Source organism: Acomys russatus, chromosome 27 (assembly GCF_903995435.1).
Source record: "Acomys russatus chromosome 27, mAcoRus1.1, whole genome shotgun sequence".
Taxonomy (NCBI): Eukaryota; Metazoa; Chordata; class Mammalia; order Rodentia; family Muridae; genus Acomys; species Acomys russatus.
In genome coordinates, this window is record NC_067163.1 from 4,766,135 (window position 1) to 4,786,922 (window position 20,788).

Below are 20,788 nucleotides of genomic sequence, written 5' to 3' on the forward strand. Positions count from 1 at the left end.
GTAATATTTAAAAAACATAGGGAGATGTGATTCATGCCACAAAGTTGTCATGGATACGTACCTTGTATATAGACTTTTATTTTACTTTTGACACTACCATCTTGTACATGGGGCACAATGATCACATTTACCTGTTTCCCTTTCTAATCCCCCTGCTTCAGCCAGCCTGCTTCTTTCCAACTGATTCCTGTGCTACCCCCAGGACCCTTTTCCTCCCTCCTTCCCTCTCTCTCTCCCTCCCTCCCTCGATTCCTATCTATCTTTCTTTCCTTTTGACCTTTCTAAATATCAGGCTCTGCTCAGGCAATCTTGATGCAGGCCCACGACTAAAATGGCCATGTTATATTAGAGTGAATTTGCGATGCCAATAGCAAACTCAGTCATTAGGTGGGATTCATTCTCTTCATTCAGAAATAAAATGTGGAGTCTGGTTGTATTTTAGCTTTAAAGACTATTTTTTAACATATGTCTTGCATGTCTGCATATATGCTCACATCCCATACATATATGCATATATTGTGTGTGCCCTTTGCAAAGTACATTGAAACTATGCCCCAAACAGTATGTTGCTGTGCAGCCTCAGGTGCAGATAACTGTCTCTCACATCATTTTCATACTAAAATATTCCATGGACGACAGGTAAACACTTCATTTCAGATTTGAGATTAGAGAAAGTATTTGAATCTAAGTTTGGAGAATCCATGCCTGTCAATCATAAGTAACACCTTGGTCACTTGAATTTGTGTGTTGGCTGTTGTAGTATCCAGTGTTTAGACTGAATTGAATTCAACTCTTGTCAGTCAGGAGTTGGTTCAGAGGTTTTACAGTTGGAGGACTCTACAGAATGCGAGTTAGTCCCTGGAAGAGGACTTAAAGGGCTTTCTAAATTTATTCTGTACAGCATAAGTAGTAAGCCCACCTACCCTGTGATGCAATGTTTTATGCAAAAAAAAAAAAAAACAAACCACTTGCCATAAGATGAACTCTTCTAACCACACACTATGATTCCTATAAATACCAAGCCATCACAGAATACTGCTGTGTGTGCCTGTGCATGTGAGTGTGTGCATGTGCTTGTGTGTGAAGTATATCTTTCTAGGGAATCTCCATTAGGGAAAGTGTGAAGTTTAGTTTTAGTAGAGACCTTCAGCCTTGAGTCTGGTTCTGTAAGCCAGTACATCATGCATGACAACTTCCCAGATCTCACAATTGCATGCTGGCAAAACACGTATCTGTGTAATCTTTAGAATGACCATGCTATGGCATGGTATTCTCATTCACAACATATCAAAGCCTCTTTTCTGTTTCACTAAAGGGTTGTCAATTGTGTCCAATGGACAAGGCATTTGCTAGTTGCTGTGATGAGTGAGCTTATGAACAACCAGGAAGAGAGTCAGGTGATGAACAAACAAGAAGGAGAGTGAGCTGATCAGGAAACAGGAAGGAGGGTGAACTGATGAGAAAACAGAAAGGAGATTGAGCTGATCAGGAAACAGAAAGGGGAGTGTTCAGGAAACAGGAAGAAGAGTGAGCTGATCAGGAAATAGGAAGGAGGGTGAGCTGATCAGGAAACAAGAAGGAGGATGAGCTGATCAGGTAACAGGAAGGAAATTGAGCTGATCAGGAAACAGGAAGGAGATTGAGCTGATCAGCAAACAGGAAGGAGATTGAGCTGATCAGGAAACAGGAAGGAGATTGAGCTCATCAGGAAACAGGAAGGAGATTGAGCTCATCAGGAAACAGGAAGGAGATTGAGCTCATCAGGAAACAGACAGACACTGCTTAGACACAATCTTATCATGGAGGTTAGAAGAGGCCAGCATGATATAAGACATTGACAGGAACAAGAAAAATAAATAAATAAATAAATAAATAAATAAATAAATAAATGTGTTTACAGAAAATCAGTTAAGTCTTGGTGTGTGTGTGTGTGTGTGTGTGTGTGTGTGTGTGTGTGTGTGTGTGTGTTATGTTTTGGAATCATTACATTCTCATGCAGAAAATAGACTGTTATAGACTAGAGCTGTATCATAAAGATCGCTGAGCACCAGAGTCCCAGCAGCTCTGTGTAGGTGACACTCCCTCCAACAACGGAGTCAGCCCCTGAGCACCAGAGTCCCAGCAGCTCTGTGTAGGTGACACTCCCTCCAACAATGGAGTCAGCCCCTGAGCACCAGAGTCCCAGCAGCTCTGTGTAGGTGACACTCCCTCCAACAATGGAGTCAGCCCCTGAGCCCCAGAGTCCCAGCAGCTCTGTGTAGGTGACACTCCCTCCAACAATGGAGTCAGCCCCTGAGCCCCAGAGTCCCAGCAGCTCTGTGTAGGTGACACTCCCTCCAACAACGGAGTCAGCAAGTTTTAGATGAGAGCATAGAAGTCAGAAATGAACTTTTGGTCTCCTCATTATTTCAGTTATAATAATAAGTAGTACTTTTTACTACTAATAAGTAATACTATGAATTACTAAGAATAAAAAAATGGGGGACTGAAGAGGCAAATTTGGGGTCTGAGGCACCGTCAGATGACAGGGACAATCTTAGCAGGGATGCCATCTTGGTCATAAAAGTTCTCTACCTTAATAGTGTGCAGAAGATGGAACAGAGAGCTGTTGGGAAAGGAAGTAAGAGCCCAGAGATATTCTCGAGCGAGAATCCTAGCTTCTTCCTGAAAGCTACTGCAAATGAGTGAAATTAGAAATGATGTTGGGAACGTAAAGACCAGATCAAGTACTCCTGACAGTTCTGGGGCATGTGTACTGTCATGTGATGCCATTAAAAGGTGTATCAGGAAACTCTTGGCAAACAGGGCTGGTCTGAAACCTCAGCATGGGATGGTGGGTGCAGAGGACCCCTCCTTACAGCAAGACTTGAGGACTAGCCTGTCTGTGCTGTCACAGTAAGGAATGTGGAATTCCAGCACCAGCTGCTACTGTCCTCAGCCTGAGGTTCAGGACCTGAGAGAAACCCAGTGAAACATCCATTTCAGAGCTCTGGAGGAGTTGGGGGATCTGAGGAGAGACTGGGAAAGTTCAGGGAGAGTGAGAAGATGCCTTAGGCTGTTAGGGCTGAGGCTGTGGCCCAAATACCTGGTGTTGGATACAGCCAAGTGTCTGCAGCAGGAACACGTAAAGCCAGGAAGAGGGTGTTGGAAGAGGGGAATTCAGACACAATATATGGAAGGGCCCTTAGGGAATCTGGGAAGCAAGCCCAAGGCAGTATACATTTTTTCAGAGGCCTTGGAGATTGTGCCAGGAGAGGGTGAGCTCAGCTGCCATTAATTTTTTTACAAATGTTTTTGAAGAAATGACAGCCAAAGTCCTGTGGGTCTGATCAGATGTGGATCGGTCACCTAAGATTTAAAATGTAAAATTGGAACTTGGGCACATGAAGCCCACGTGGACTCAAGTGGCTGGGAAGATGAAGTGGCTTGTCTTGCTTGGTGTCACTGGGCTGACCTCCAGAGCACAGGAAGAATGGGGAAGCCGGGCTCTAGGCCAGGCTGGCTTACCTCCACGTTGTGAAGTTATGGGTTGAATGATCCTTTATGATGGCAGGGGAGCTGTCCAGCTTCTGAGAAGGGTCTCATGGTCATGACCAGCCCTGCTGAGAGGTGCTTCTCTGTCGCTGATGGTGAGCAATGCCTGTCCAGTGAGATGAAAACCCATGGGGGCTTTCAAAAGGATTTTTCAGTCACCTTTTATCCTTAAGTAATTTTGCTGTTTTTCTCCCATTACAGGTAACATATGAGCTTGGTGGAGCTGTCGAGAGAAATAAAGACTCTCTTTCGCAGAACCTCCTATTCGTAATGAAAAGTAAGTTGATTTTTCTCCCCACACTGATTTCTTGACCTTGGCACAATTTCCTGTAAAACGCACTATCACCTGAAGGGCAGTTGGAACACCATTTACTCTCCAGTGTTCTGGGTAATGAGCATGTTGCCACGCTATATGCTGATTGCAGCCTAATTTGGAATCCAGTGGAAACCCAAAATTGACTAAGCTTTTTAGCAGACAGATGTGTAAAACACCTTTCCTGCTCAGTGTATGCATACGAAAGAGGTTGTCCCGGAGACTATTGAACATGAACGTGGCTTCTGAACTTATTTAGGCCACAGCATGGTGAATTCCATTACTAAAGATGACTCCAGGGCACTGCTAGAGTGGTACTTTATTTTTATGTACTTTCAGTTATGAAGTATTAATGCCCTCTAAGTAGAAAGCTGATCAATGTATACATGTGTAAGTACATGTATATATATAATATAATATATAAATTTATTGGCTTCTAGTTAGTGAGTATTAATATTTTATATGCATAGACCAACTATAATTCTGTACAATATGTAACACTATATCCTAAAATATACACCATAATCAGATATGTGTGGTTCTGTCCCCTCTAATATTCTTGATAGAGTCTCTTGTAGCCTCTTAAAGGAGAGTTGAGGCTAAGGCAGAGTCCTTCACAGAAGGACAACTCAGGCTTTTGTGAGGCGGCCAGATGCTTGGAACTGGAGATCAGACATCTGCGTCACCACTGACTCAGGGAGTCACTGGCCGCGTCACAGCCTCACAGTTGTGACGCATTGTTTACACAGGGGCTCTCTCCTCTGGCCTCTCAGTCACGCAGCTATCATGAGTTCTCTTGGCTGAGACACCGCAGGGGAACAGGAGTGGGGACGACCTCACACAGACATGTGATGTGCTCACCCCCTCGGGAGTACCGGCCTCACTGGTACACTCACCCTTGGTCGTCTTCCCTTTTGGTCTCCATGCATAGAACATGTTGTAGACATTGTTGCTTTGCTTTGTTTTAGTTTCCTGCAGTGGTAGAATACACATGTACACAGACTGAGAAAAGGTGACTGGGGAAGTTTTACTCTTGCTTGTCTCATAGAACGCCTTCATCTTAAAGTCCTGTTACTGTTGTTGTTTGCACTTTGTTAGTAAGTTGACTTGATAAGAAAAACACTGGTGACCATGACTGAGCTCTCAGCAGGAGGACTGAGTTTACAGTGTGCTGTGGTGTAGCCGCGGCTGGTGTGTGAGGCGGTGGATGCTTTCTGTGGAGGGCACAGGAGGCGGCAGGCTTTGGGAACCTACTCTGCTGCTACAACAGGACATTTGCTATAGGCTGTGCAGAGGCACACAGCAGCACTCACGTAGCACTCTGCATAGTCGCGCAGGCCCATGCAGTGCCCACACTTGGCCTACAGACTGCAGTTACTCACGAACCTCATCATACTGCAAAGAAACCTGGCTGTGTTGGTGTTATGTGCATCTGCAGAGCATAATGGAGCCCTGGAAAGTAGCTATAAGGGCGCATAACTGATAAACACTGGCCTCCAGTGCCGTCATCTTCACAGTAGAGAACCCAGTTGAGGAAAATGGAGGTTTAACTTTGATGAAGATAAGGATCTGCCTTTGAGTAAGGGGGGGGGGCAGGGCTACCCATCAATGCCTAAGTACAGAAGTAAATAAAACCGCCTCTTCCCAAAAATTAACTCACCCATCTCTAAGAGGCACGAGACAGGCAGGATACCAGGGAAGTCTGTTTTCTGCTGGCACTCACACAACTGTGGTCAGAGTACTGATGCGATGTCCCGGGAGGGCCTCAGCTGTGTCAGGAAGACATCAGTCCCTGTCTTGACCCCTATTAGAAGAATACTATGTATGGGTCCTGACTCCCCCTCCCCTTCTGTCTCTGTCTCTCTCTCTCTCTCTCTTTCTCTCTCTCTCTCTCTCTCTCTCTCTCTCTCTCTCTCTCTCACACACACACACACACACATACTTTAAATACATGTGATAACTGCTTAATTATTTTATCTTTAAATGGGTGATAGTTTATGCTTCTTGCTTATATTATCTTGAGGTGTTTTTAATTTATTTAATTAATTTATTCAGATTACATCTCAATTGTTATCCAATCACTTGTATCCTCCCATTCCTTCCTCCCTCCTGCTTTCACCCTATTCCCCTCCCCTAGGTCTATGACAGAGGGGGACCTCCTCCCCCACTATATGGTCATAGGCTATCAAGTCTCATCTTGGTAGCCTGCTTATTCTTTCTTTGAGTGCCACCAGGCCTCCCCACCAAGGGGAGGTGGTCAAATATGGGGCACCAGAATTCATGTCAGAGTCAGTCCCTGCTCTCCACTCAACTGTGAAGAATGTCCTCTCTATTGGCTAGATCTGAGTAGGGGTTCAATGTTTACTGCATGCATTGTCCTTGGTTGGTGCAGTAGTTTGAGCAGGACGCCTGGGCCCAGATTCTCCCATCATGACATTCTTCTTGTAGGTTTCTAGGACCCTCTGGATCCTTCTATTTCCCCATTCTCCCATACTTCTCTCACCTACAGTCCCAGTAAGATGTCCTCATATCTATCCTAATCTCCTGGTAAGTGAAGACTTTCATGGGACATGCCTCTTGGGCTAGTACCCAATTATAAGTGAGTATAAGTGAGTCTTTCTGCTTCTGGGTTAACTCACTCAGTATGATCATTTCTAGTCCCATCCATTTATCAACAAATTTCGGGATTCCCTTGTTTTTAATAGCTGAGTAGTATTCCATAGTGTAAATGTACCACAGTTTCCTTATCTATTCTCTGACTGAGGGACATTTAAGTTGTTTCCAAGGTCTGGCTATTATGAATAAGGCTGCTATGAACATGGTTGAGCATATGATCTTGTTGTGTGGTGGAGCATCTTCTGGGTATATTCCAAGGAGTGGAATAGCTGGGTCTTGAGGAAGAAAAAAATACTTTAAACTTAATTTTTTTTTATTTTAGAATTTCCCAATGCTCTTTCCACAGATGAAGATAAATCTTGCTTCTGTCTTCACCTTGCCTTCTTTTCTTGTGTTTTCTGAAACACTTTCCTCTCCATGTCCAACTCTTCTGCACACATCCTAGACATCAGGAAATCAATCACTGACACCCTTCCCACAAACAGAATACATGCACATGCACGTTTGCCATTCTTCCACCAGGGTCTTTTCTACTTGGCTTTCTCCATTTCTTTTCAATCACTTTGACTCCTAGGCAATGCTCCAACTTCTCAGTGCCCACCTTATTAATGTTCAGTACTGAAATGCTGCTGGTTTTGAGTAAGAGTCCAGAGTCCGTTGGTGTGCCCTCCTATCAGGAGCTGGGGTCCCACAGAGATGAGGGATGCTCCGTGCTCCAGGAGGGGTGCTCCAGGAGGTGCTCCAGGAGGTGCCGGTCTTTGAGACTATATAAGCTGGGAGACTACATAAACATTCTGCCCCATCAAAATAATACCCAGTGATTCTGCTTAAGTCAAGGCTTTTCTCTGAGGGCTGGGAAACCAGTTTTTTCCATAAGCAGTGGCACTCTAATGGCCCTCTTCCCCTTTGTTAATTAGATCCTTTGTTAGTAGGATGAGACTTTGCCATCAGACCCCAATGCAGCCAACACCCACCTCTTTTTGATGAGTTCATTGATTTTTCAGCACTTGCTGACAATGACCTTCCCAAACCTCTCCAATGTCCACCCTCCTTGTTGCCAGTGTTGAGTCGGCAATTTGTTCAGGGAAAAAAAATGTTCTGTCTGAAGAACTGGCAGTAAGCCTTTGTCTGGGTGAGCTCTTAATACTGTGGTGGTGTTTTGGTTAGGTATGTGCAGAACTCAGGAAGTTTCAGGCAGACCTGGGGATGATGTACAGATGTGTAAATATATACTAAAAGTAACACATTTATCCCAAAACCTGCGATTTTAACTCGGAAGTCCAGAGTTCCCTCCTGTCTCTTCCGCAGTCACACCACTCTTCTCGGACAGCGCTGTCTTTCTGTTTGTTCACTGACATAGTGAATTGTCACTGACGATCTTACAGACACACATACACAGACTGTACATACACAGCATGTGTGTAATATGTGTGCTTTGCTCTTCTGTGTGTGGAAAAGGTAGAAACAACCCCTCTTTGTTGGTGAATACTGTGAACCGTCTGATGGCCTGAACAGAATCCTAAGTAGTTATGCAAATTATTTCAAGTTTTAATTTTGCTGTAATCTTCAAGATAAGGGCACTGCCGTTTTCACTGTGTTTTTAAAGCTGCTTGAGCTCATAAAGTATCTATATATACACACCAGTAGAGAAAGGCTCCTCCCAGATTCTTAGCTGATACACACATTATTGTTTCTATGCTATTCAAAAGATTCATAATCAAAGGCTCGCCTGTCCGGAGCTCTGGCTCCACCTTGCGTAGCCGGGCAAGGTGCCGTAACTGCAGACCTTTAGATGTGAGGAGCCTGAATGATGTCGGGCCCCCTCACCTCTGCAGATGAACTGGCTCAGAGACAGAGGACTGGTTTGTTTTGGGGGTTTTGTTTGTTTGTCTGTTTGTTTTTGCTATTTTACCTAATGACAGCTGTACACAAATGAGGCAGAGCCACCAGGAGTGTTTAAATCCTTCTCTGTGCGAGGTTAGCACTGGTGCAGTGTCTCCCGGCCGGGGCATTTTCTTGCAATGGGGAACTGCTACTGTCAGGTCTGAGCTGGTAAGAGTCAGTGCTGACAATTAGGACAGGAGGAATTATACTTTTTACAGAGCCATGACCCATAAGCTGAGGCTGCGAAGCTGTGATCAAGACTCAAGCCAAGGCCTGTGAGAGTCACCATCTGTCAGGAGAAATGAGTTCCGGGGAGAACACTGTGGAGCCGTGGGAAAAGTAGACTCCACTGTCCACTGTGTCAGCAACGTTAGCCACACAGGACAGGGGAGGGGCGCTTCCACGGAGAGCGAGCCCAGCGTTTGGCAGTGATTTTAATGCCACTTAAAATGTTCATCTATTTATCTTCCAGCGAGTGAAAATGTTGTGATCAGCCATTTGTTCCAGTCAAAACTGTCACAAACGGGATCGCTCATATCTTCCTACCCATCATTTAAATCCCGAGGACAAAAATCCACGCTGCTCAGTAAGAGGACGGCCTCTTCGATGGTTGGCGTAAACAAGAATTACCTAGAACTCAGCAAGGTAGGCGCTTTGCTGTCCTTCCCGCTACCGGACTTAAGTTCACTCAGTGTGCCCTCTCCCCGCCTTGCAGCCACAGGGTTCATACAATGGTAAGACATTCGTGTTCTAACAGCAGAAACTAAAGGAAGGATGCTAGTCTGGCTGGCTTTCTGTTGCTGTGACAAACACCACGACCAAGAGCAATGCAGGGGAGGCAAGGGCTTATTCCATCCCCCACCTCTCGGTCGTCACTGGGGGAAGCCAGGGCAGAAGCCTGAGGCAGAGACTTTGAAGAAGAGCTGCTTGCCGACTGGCTGTCTGGCTGGACCACTGCCTGGGGCCTACCTGGGTTTCTCACACAGCACAGCCCAAGATCACAACCACTTGTCCAAGAAGCGATGCCATTCAGTGGGCTGGACTCTCCTACAGCGAGGAAGACAGTCCTGCACAGACATATGCACAGGCCAACTGGATAAAGACAATCACTTTATTGAGACCTTTTTTGTTGTTATTGTTAGGGTGCCTCTAGGCTGTGTCAAGTTAACAGTTATGTTAACTAGGACAGGTAGCATCTTAGGTTATACCTGTGTAAGAAGGCACAGAAAAGTTCGGTACAGAGACGATCAAGTGTGAGCAGTTTTATAGTGATAGCATTCGTTGTCTCTGTGGCATCTGCTTATTTATTTATCTTTATAGCCATCTTTTTGGATGAACATAAAGGAACTCTAGGGCAATTGGATTAAGAAGTAAATTTAGTATCCTATCCTACTAACCTGATTGTTCCCAAGGTCTGGGTGTGTAAATGATATGTTGTCACTTCTTTATTTTTCCCCCTAGACCAGACTGCTTCTACTGCATACCTGTAGACCTTAAACTTGCTTTTGTTTTATGCCAGTTGTTAGTATGGTTCTTCCACATATGTTGGGCTTATGGCTAAAGGCTGCAGTTCTAAAAGAGAGCTAAACCTCCGCCCTGAGCTATTCGACTGCCGTGGAAATGTACTGCTTTGTTTCTGAGATCACAAGAGCACACTGCTTTACACACCCCTTGCTTATGTCTACCAAGATGTAAGAGAGGGGACACACGATTTGGGAGAGGTTGATTTTGAAAATGCAGTTCCTGAGGCAGGTTGAAACATATCTTAGCTCTCCAGTTCAAAGGAAAGCATAGTTTAAAGTGCTGCCCTTTATAATAAATGGCAGATGTGCATGTATGTGTACATATGTACCTATGTATCTGTGCATATGTATGTGTGTGTTCATGTGCATACACCTCCACATACATATGTGTGTGCATACATGTATACGCATGTGGATGTTGTGTGAGTATGTGTATATATAAGTGGGTACATGCGTGCATGTGTACATGTGTGTGCTTCTGTACATGTTTATACATGTGTGTGTATGTGCACGTGCATGCGTATCTATGTGTGTATACATAAATATATATAGGTATGTATATGCATGCATTCATATGCTTTTGTGTAATGTATATGTGTATGCCCATTGTGTTTGTGCATATACCTGTATGCATGTATATGTGTGTGCCCATCTGTGTATGTGTGTATGTGTGTGAGTACATGTGTGTTTGTATGTGTCTGCCTGTGTGCATTTGTGTACCTATGTTTTTGTACCTGTTTGTGTGTTTGTGTATGATGTGTGTGCAAGCATGCCTGTGTGTGCATACCTCTGTGCGTGTGCATGCTTATGTGTGCCTGTGTGTATGTATATGTGTGTTTGTGTAAGTTCATGTGTATACATGCTTGTATGTGTGTGTGTGCTCACATGCCTGTGTGTGCATGTGTGCATGTGGCCCTTAGGCATGTTGCAGAACTAGACTTGCAATCCCATCTCACTGGCTAGGAAAAGCCATCTGTACATTAGAAGGATGAGGCTCCCTTGTGAGAGGAGCTGGATTTCAAAGGCCTTTTCATCCAGACCACACACCAAAGTAAGATATCATGCACCTCTAAACTGCACATTTCCCTCAGTTATTGAGCATCTGCAACCTGGGCATCCTCAGGCTTTTCCCTGAAGAGCTGGAGAACTGATAAAACTCACAGTAGCAAGCTGCCAAGAAAGAGAAACCTTGTGCCCCACGTCCAGGGATGGAGACTTATTTTTGTCATAATTCCTGAAATGCTTTGCTTCCACTGCCCTTTATTTTACCATCAACCTACCCCAGTCCTCATATACCTGACCCTGAGCCAGAAACATAGCATTTTACTCATTCCTTGACTGGACATGATTTGGGGCATTGAACTTAAAGAAGCAGGTTGATGCTGGCCACGTGTCACACCCTGTGTCCCCTTGTCAGCCACGGAGACTCACTGGCTAGTTTATCCTCACAGAAGGAAATGAGCTGCCATCCTCTTGGTACCAAACAGACGCTGATTGCATCTCATCAGCTGCCGTCCACGGAATGTTTTCTCCCATGGTGTTAGGAGAAATTATTTCAGAGCAGTCAATATGTTAGTCTACGCTCTTATAGTTCAGTAAGATGTAATGCGGCGTCTTTCAGCCCTTGCTGGGATTTAATTAATTACCTCCTGCCCTTTATTTCTTCACTCAACAGAGCCATTTTCACTGTCTTTTAATTTTTTTCCATTATCATTTAATCTCTGCTACATATGATAGTTTTCTTTTAAGAGCCGGTTTTATTATTTATTGAAGAACACTGTCTTCTGTCAGTATTCAAGGAAAAGTACCTTACTAAACCACCCCTTTTAGTGGTTAAAAAAAAAAAAAGGAAGAAAGAGAGAAAGAAAAGAAAGCCCCAGGATGCATCACGCCCACACATCTGTGTTAGGATAATTGTCTTAAAGTTACGAGAGCCATGTAACAACTGTAAGAACAAAATCATAACAAAATAGCATTTAATGTGAACAGCTGGCAAATACCAGGGCACATCTATAGGTCTCTATTTACTATGAAATTAAGCTGGGACAGGCAGGCAGTGGGTCTAGTCTAAGTAAGAACCTGCATGTGAAATGTTAGCAGTGAGGACCATTGCTTTACCTACAGCTACCCACTTCCCACACTTGGAGCGACATCGCAAAAGTCCTTTGGTTCTGACTTTTATGGCCTCTTGATTGTGTATTTGCCTACAAGTGCATTAACACAAGCAGAAAAGCTTAATTTCTCTTTTTTTTCCCTTCTAAACCGGAAGCAAATAAAACAAATATGTCCTCCTTGTCCCCCTTACAGCTGTTGAAAAAGAGGGGACCTTCCACTTTCCTACAAAGGCTGGGCCGCGGAGACCCTGTCACCACCTCAGCACACCTCACGGTTAGTGACGCTCAGCCTCAGAAGTTTCCTGTTTGTCTCAGCCTCGGTGTGCCGGTGCTTCCGTTTCTTTCCCCTCTCTAACAACTTGGGCACCTTCAGAAGAAAGGCCACACACTTGCGCACATGTGTGCACGTGTGCGCGCACACACACACACACACGCATGCTAACCCCATGCATAAAACACAAACATACAAACATGTCACGGATTGCAGAGGCCGCTGTTTAAACTACTTTGTCTTTCCCACGCATCATCGCCCCACGGCGTCAGCAGCTCTCCTCTCTCTCCATAGAAATCCTTGGCTGACATCACGGGAAAGCTGCAGAGGGGCAGCCCACACTTCCTCCTTTGCATCAAGCCCAATACTTCACAGCTGCCCGGTGTATTCGATCACTTCTATGTGTCCGCCCAACTGCAGTACCTCGGCATCCTGGGGCTGGTGCGGCTGTTCCGCTATGGCTACCCAGTGCGTCCTTCCTTCGAGGACTTCCTGTCCAGGTCAGTCTGGAGCCATCGTTCTGCCCTCTGTGGAGATGCCACCCTGAGGCCGGTTCAGCAAATACCTTTCCATTTCTTTTTCAAGCATAATGATCAGTGGTTCTACTGTTGTGAAAAAACAAGAGAATCTGGGAGCCAATGAGAGGTATCAGCAGAGCTTATGTGAAAGGGACCAGACTTGCTGGGGACAGGACTGTGTGGCCGTCTAGGGGCTTAGAGATGTACAAAATCACGACATACAGTATTTGCATAGCATTACTATGATTGGCACAAATGTGGTTATTTGCATAGCTTACTATGATTGGCATGAATGTGGTTATTTTTTCCATTTATCTTGTATGAAGAAAATGCCATTTAGATGAAGGTTACGGAGCAACACAGGTGGGAATATTTACCCCTTCTTTGTGTAAATGGAAGCTTACTGGAAGGTAGCAGGAGCATCTGTTTGCATGCTGTTTATGCCCCCCCCCCTTTTTTCCTTATAATGATTACAGAGATGGTGAACATGGTGCAAAATATAGGCAAAATATAGGTAAGGCATTTTTTATTATATGGACCTACAGGAAAGTTTGTTGGACTCAATATTAGACAGTTTCAACTCAAAAGCGCTCTATAATTACAAGGAGAATGTTAGGGAACATGGTCTTGCCTCTGCAGGGATGAGCCCACTTGCACACACCTTTACCACAGCAGTTTGCCAGGCATACTCACAGCTGCCCACAACTGTACCCGGCTCTCGGGCTATGTATCTGCTCACAAGTATTGTGTGGTTTGTGTATGTGTGTCAGGGGCCCGTGTGGCTGTTTACATGTTCCAGGGTGTGTAAGTATGTGTGTAAGTATGTGTGTAAGCCACAGGTTGGCATCTGGTGCCTTCTCTCCATCACTTTCCACCTTGTTTCATGAGACAGAGCCTCCCCGTGAACACGGGACACACCACTTTGGAAAGACTGGCTAGCTGGCCAGCACGCCCAGGCTCCTGCTGTCCCTGCCTCCTTGGCGTTCTGTGCTTTGTCTGGCTTTTTCTCGTGGATGCTGGTGACCTGAACTCACGCACTCATGCTTGAGGAGCACGGTGGTGTGAGCTAGAAATGCCTGCCACGGGCTCATATACCACAACAGTTTGTCTCTCCCTGGCTGCACTGTTTGGGGAGGTCCTGCGGCCTTTAGGAGATGGCGCCTCGTCCCTGGGGAGGAAGTGTGTCATAGGGGTGGGCTTTGAGAGTTTATAACTTCACCCCACTTCCAGGTCACCCTCTCTGCCTTCTGTCCCCATCATCACGGACATCTAACCCTCTGCAACTGTCAGCCAAATAAACTCCCCCTTAAGCCGTCTTCATGGTGTTTCACTCCGGCAGCAGAAGAGTAACTAACATAAAAGGCAAACACCAAGGCAGCCGGTCAATCTACCCCAGTGAGTCTATTCATAAAGCTTAGTCCGATTTTAAGAAATGAATGAATCAAAAATCTAAATGAAAATACTTTCAAGAAACTAGTTGATGAATATTAATTTAGCTTACATGCATATGCTAATGTTCAATCCTCCGGTCTAGAGCCTTGCCATGACTCTGTGTCTAGGAGACGCTCACAGTCTAGTGCACAGATACACACACGTGCACAGTTAAGCAACAGACGGGGCTCTGTAATGGAATTTATACCATATGTCACAGAGGCAGAGGAGGGAGGCCATGCAGAGCTGGCTTTCAGGTGAGGTTAGTGTCAATAAGGTGAAGTTGTTATAATAGTAATGCTCATAACTGTTTTTATAGCTTTCATAATTTACAGGGAATAATGGCCAAGTTGGGAATTATACAGGAATAAACTAAGCCTGGATGTAGGAGTGAACTTTATGAGGCTTGAACAAGAATGGTGGGGCATATTTTTGGTTATTGTTCATTAGCATGTGTCATCACCCATTTTTGCTTATTTCCTAAGTAGAAATCAAATCAGTCTTCAGAGATGTATAACATAAAAATGGGTCTATGGCCTCTTTGTTGTTAGAGGTCAGCCATCCTGTACCGTTATGTTCAAGTGGTCTTTGTGTGAATGCATTCAAAACCTGCCTACAGGTGAGTTATATTATCTGAAGAAAAACCAGAGTATCTATATGTGAGTTTAAAACTAAGAGACCCCCGCCCAGACATACTGAACCCTTCAGCACAGGACCAACATGGGGTGAAACTCCAGGCTTTGTGTTGTAGCTCTAGCCACGGTCCAGTATGAAAAGCTGACTGGCAGTCTCGCCCACGGATAAGGGAAAGCATGTCCCAGCATCCTGCCATCGCTCAAGGTCATGGGACTAGCTTTATTTCCAGCTCACAGCGTCTCCCGTACCCTAGGCGACCACACCTGAGCTTCAGGTTCCTCACACTCTGTGGCTTGAGGAAATCTTATGAATGAGCATCTCCAACAGCTGGCCAGAAACACTGAAGTTGGCGAAGGACAGACGGACAGAGCTTTGAAAACTCTGGTGTAATCTCCTGGGGACAATTGTTTTGTTCTGGTATCTCCCTTGAAATGCCAGTTTCTTTTTAAGATAGCCATAACACAGACAGTGTAAGGTCTCCAGCTACCTAGAGCTCCACCTGAGACAGACATCAAGTTGCCAAGCTTCTTAGGGACCCAGCCTCCCGGTTCACCATACTCTGTGGCCCAGGAGGCAGGACTCACTCATGACAGAAGCAGTGCATTTCTGGCATCTGCTTGTCTGTTTAGTGGGGCTGTCTTAGGAACGAGGTATCAATCATGCTCTGTATTAAGGGACCCCTCAGAGATTCTCCAGGCAACTTTGTTTCTTCCTAATGCTTATCACAACAAGCAGACATCTGAACTGCCGTGTCCCTACAGAATAGGGTGGATGGCCGTGTCCCTACAGAATAGGGTGGATGGGGGTCACGGCTCTCTGTGTGTGGTAGTACACATCGTGGTGATTTGGGATTTATTTTACTTTGCCTTTTGTATTTGTATATCTCCCGGTCTGAGCCTACCTTAATGAAAGTAGATTATGTAATTAACCTTTTGAAATTAAATACAGGTTTTCACATCTATGCTTCTCTTAAGATAATGGTTTCTCAGGGTGAGTTAGTACCCATGGGGAGGTATCTCCCCTTCTCTGTGGAGAAGAGCAGGGGGAATGGGGGAAGGGATGTCAGGGGGGACTGGGAGGAGAGAAGGGAGGGGCTACAATCAGGGTGTGAAGTGATTAAACAAATTAATTAATTAATGAAAAAAAGATAATGGCTTCTCAGCAGGGACCATCTCTATTGACAAGCCTTGTGGGCACCAAATAAATATCTTCAGGATTCGGACCTGTAACTTGATGGTGTTGGCCTAGCATGTGTGAGGCCCCTGGTTCAATTCCTAACACACACACACACACACACACACACACACACACACACACACACACACACTAATAAACAAATGTCTTCAGATAAAACCTGGCATAGGCAATTAACTGAATCCCAATTTAGAGTAAAAATTTTGAGCAACAAAAGTAATAACCATACTTTTGAATTAATATTAGGTAAAGAATTTGGTTGTATAAATGAGTTAATCACTGTATTCCTTTTAGTATTTTCTTATCTGAAAGAGATGTGATTTCCTCTTGTCTTTATTTTCGATAGCTAAGCAGAAATAAAATTATTAACTTATTTCAACAGAAATGTGTCTCCATCTCTCTGAATGTGACAGAAACATTGATCTGCAGAGAGATTACCAATCTCTGTGGAACTCGACTAAAGTGTAGTCAAAACAGTGATGTCCATGAGCTAACTTGACTTAGTGCTCCTTGCATACTCAGACGCTCACCTTCACTCTGAAGTGACCCAGGCAAGGAAGCACCACTATAAACACTTACAAAATCCCGTCGAATTGAAAGGCTCACCATGCACAAGAGCTACGCTTATTCTGAAAGTCTCAGGTGAAATGAGGGAGAAAGGTGTCCACATTCACAGTTCAGAAGTACGCAGTTGCTTATCTGTGCAACATTTGTCATTTCTGAGTCCCAGTATGGTGGTAGATTGGCAAATGCAGACAGGGACGTCTTGGTGTGCAGGGTGGAAGTCATGGTGTCTTACTTTGCTTTCTGTTGCTCTAACAGGATGCTGTCATCAAAAGCAGTGTGGGGAGGAAAGGCTTATTTTATCTTGTAGCGTATAGTTCCTCAAGAAGGGGAATCAGGACAGGACCTCACACAGGGCAGGAGCCTGGAGGCAGGAGCTGATGTAGAGGCCATGAAGGGTGCTGCTCACTGCCTTGCTTCTCATGCCGTTCTCAGCCTGCTTTTTTACACAACCCAGTTAGGACCACTTACCTAGGGATGGCTCCACCCGCAGTGGGCCGCACACTTGCACATCGATCATTAATCAAGAAAATGCCCCCAGACTTTCTTGCAGGCCATTCTGACGGAAGCACAGCTTCTGACACGTCATCTAAGGAGCTTACCTTCACTCTCACATTCTTTATGGAGGTGTTTACCTGTCGCTGCTTTGCACCTTAAGAGCGGCGTGGTGTGTGCCTTGCCTGTAGCAAGAGTGACTAATCGGACTGTCTGTTTTAAGAATTTTCCCTATTGCTGTCCAATACTTCAATTTTTGAGGGCTTTTAGCATGGCATTGTAGAGGTCACTTCTCACCAACCTACTCTGTAGACCACCACCACCAAGGACCACCAATCCAAACTGTGTGCCCTACAATAGCAAAGCTTTTGTTGTGTGTGACTGGGGCTTAGCAGCAGCAGGGCTCAGCTCAAATCAGCTGTGAATTCAGTCTTTGCTTTGTGACAGAATCCAGGCTTCAGAACTATCTCAGACTCATAAGGCACCCTCAGTGAGCCAGAGGGAAAAGATAGGCCCATTGTTCTCTCAAATTTCCCAGAAGCAACACCCACAGTATGGCGCAAGACCCTGCCCACAAGCAAGCCTCGCCCACAAGCAAGGCCCCGCTCACAAGCAAGGCCCCCCGCTCACAAGCAAGACCCTGCCGACAAGCAAGACCCTGCCCACAAGCAAGGCCCTGCCCACAAGGAGACTCCATAAAACACACAGGGGAGCACGTGATCCTATCTTGTTAGTTCATCCCAAAACTTAGTGGCATAAAACCAAAGTTTATTCTTCATTCAGCTGGGATGAAAGGGTACTTTCCCACAGATGTGGCCAGACAGCAAGCCTGCGTGGGTCGGATGTAAGAGCATTTCTTCGCACACATGTCTGGTTTTTTGCCGTCCCACTGTGGGCAATCTCTCCTTGTTAAAAAACAAAAAACAAAACAAAAACAAGCTCCCAAGGGACAAGAAACAGAGCTTTGATCCTCAGTTGAGCACAGCAAACTCTCCTTTGGTTCTGTGAGGCACAACGGTTGCAGCCGATACAGATCTTTTCAGTAGAAAAGAGGCAACTGATGTGGTAATATTGGGACAAGGTGCCATATCCTTTAAGAGGAGACCAGGGAGCGTACAGAAGCAAAGGAAAGCCCTTCCCGGACAGACCTCAGGTGTGGCCTGACGTGACTCTTACCGTCCTCTAGTTTGTGCAATTAACTCCATGTGTTAGAAAGCACCATACCACCATGTGTTTATGGACTTGCAGAATAGACAGAAGGACTCAATGAAGGCCATCTCTCTCTCTCTCTCTCTCTCTCTCTCTCTCTCTCTCTCTCTGTGTGTGTGTGTGTGTGTGTCTGTCTGTCTCTCTCTCTCACTCTCTCTCTGTCTCTCTCTCTCACTCTCTCTCTGTCTCTCTCTCTCTGTATCTGTCTGTCTGTCTGTCTTTCTCTCTCTCTCTCTCTCTCTCTCACACACACACACACAATGAAAAAAAGGCGTGCAAGCATGAATTCTGAAGTTCAACACTAACACCCATGTAAAAAGCTGGGAATGGCAGGTCATGTTTGTAATCCCAGGTCTGGGGAGGTAGAGACAGGCGGATCCTTGGGGGCTTGGCAGCCAACATGACTAGCCTACTTAGAGATCACGGGGTTCAGTGCAAAGCTGGTTCAAGTGTCGTCTAGGAAATGCCACCCGGCCCTCTGGCTTACACCCTCGCTTACTCATGTATCTCAGGTATACTGGAGAGGGGTGGGGGGAGGAGGGAGAGAGACTTGGAAGAACTTGTGTTGTCTGGCCCCAGCCATCCTTCTCAATGATTGCTTTAATACTCTGCGGGCTGCTGGTGTTATGACACATGCTTTAGAGTGTGCTGTGCCCTCGCAGTGCCCTAGGCCCACGGATCCTCCTCTCTCCTCCTGTCCCCTGCCCCCTCTTCTCCTCCTCCTCCTCCTCAGTTCTTGTCCTCTTCCGGCATCTAGAACCCTTCATGGTATGTGCCTGGGGAGTGGAGTGGCAGCTTCTGTAAGGGTGGCTTGCGTTTGACAGTGGGTGCATGGCACTGTCCCTGAAGAGAGAGGCTTATGCTTAGTGAGGTGGCTGTGTTTGGAAAGCACAGAGAATTTGACCAGCCCCAGGATGACTGTATTATGCTTGGCCCGGGGCGTACCCAGAGCTGTGCTTTCAGATCAACCCTGGGAGAAATCCTGCCTGGAAGTAACATGAATGGTTTAGCTTGCCTAAGCCACACAGGCTGATCAAAGGCGACACTGTGCACGAACGGAGCCATGACAGTGAGTAGGGTAGGGTACAGGATGGAAAGAAAACATACTTAAGCTGATGGGATTCAAAGCCAAGGGCGGCAACTGTCCGATGAAACGAGCAGTCATCAGGGTTTGCAGTCTGTGCTAAAACCTTCTCAAAGTGCCCTTGTGGCAGGCAGGAGATGCCAGCCCCTTTCAACACATCTTTAATAGAAATGAGATTTATAAGCTCAGGGCATATTAAACCTGAAAGCTTTGATTGGCAAATGATGCGTTTTCTTACAAGGCAATTTTGCCAAATCTGACTGTATTCTTTGTGCTTATGTAAGATTTACTGTAATCGGGAATAAAGAAGGCCTTTAATTTTTCAATAAAATATAAACTAAGAGAGAAGCTTCTGCAAACGCCTGGAAAGTCATCCCGATGTAAGTCTAATCCAGTGAATCTTATTTATAACTTGGTTCACTGTTCAGCGGATTGTGGGTGAGCAGTTCCTCTATGATCTACTTTAGTAGTCTGCAGAGGCCCCAGCAGTGAGTACTGGAGACACTCCGATTGTGGGGGCCATTCAGCTGAGGCCCAGGCAGTGTGGGAGAAAACAGGAGAGAGGGCGTTCAGTATCTGGACACTGCAGGATGTGTGGGCTTGGCCTCAGGGCAGCTAGCACTCAAGACAGATTTGTCTCTTTTCCAGATAGAACTGTACAAAGCGCCCTTTTTATAAAGTGGACAGATAATGGCGGGTGAGTTGGTGCTGCTGTCTGCTTACTTGGGTGTGAGGCTGAAGTCGAGGCCTTGGCATGCTTTGCAGACACTCTGCCACGGAGCCCACGAGGAGCGACTTCAGTGCTCACTCTTACTGTGTGGCTCAGCCCCCAATTTCTACTCTTTCAAGCTTTATTATCCCATTGAGACAATGCTCACTCGTTCATTCATCATTCATTCCTTCATTCCTTATTTATTCACTCTTACCTTGTACCAAATCAGAAAGTCCTTGTAGCTTGGGGTAGAAGTGAGCTCGGAGCCTTGTGGTCATGGCCACTGTGTTTCGTGGAGGAGCCCTTTAGGGTGATCACTGACATTAGGCAGATAATACTCTATGTAACTACTAACTATCTTAGGGGCCAGAGCCGAAGCTCAGCGGCAGAGCACTTGCCTGGTATAGCCCAGGCCCTGGGTCCAGTCCCCAGTACCGTCGGGAAAAGAGCAAAGGAACGCATTGACCTGAGGTTGTCTTGGCAGGAAGTTCCTGTGCTGTGAAGATGGTTTGCAGGCAAAGTACTTCCCGTAAAAGTGTAAGGACCTGAGTCTGGATATGCTGCACCCACATTTAAAGTCAAGGCAACACAGATGCCTAAGCGCTGCTCTCTGGAAAGACGGAGAAGGCAGGAGGACCCAGGGGCTCTCTGCCGAGCCATTCTAGAGGAATCTATGAGCTTTGGGTCCCC

The 20,788-nt window shown here is 45.7% G+C and overlaps 1 protein-coding gene across 1 annotated transcript in view; it reads left to right on the forward strand.

Moving 5' to 3' along the window:
• Myo16 (myosin XVI) overlaps positions 1–20,788 on the forward strand; it is a 373,810-nt gene that overhangs the window by 231,980 nt on the left and 121,042 nt on the right. Inside the window, 4 exon segments of the mRNA XM_051169490.1 lie at positions 3,736–3,811; positions 8,820–8,992; positions 12,178–12,258; positions 12,550–12,755. Coding sequence (XP_051025447.1) covers positions 3,736–3,811; positions 8,820–8,992; positions 12,178–12,258; positions 12,550–12,755 — 536 coding nt within the window.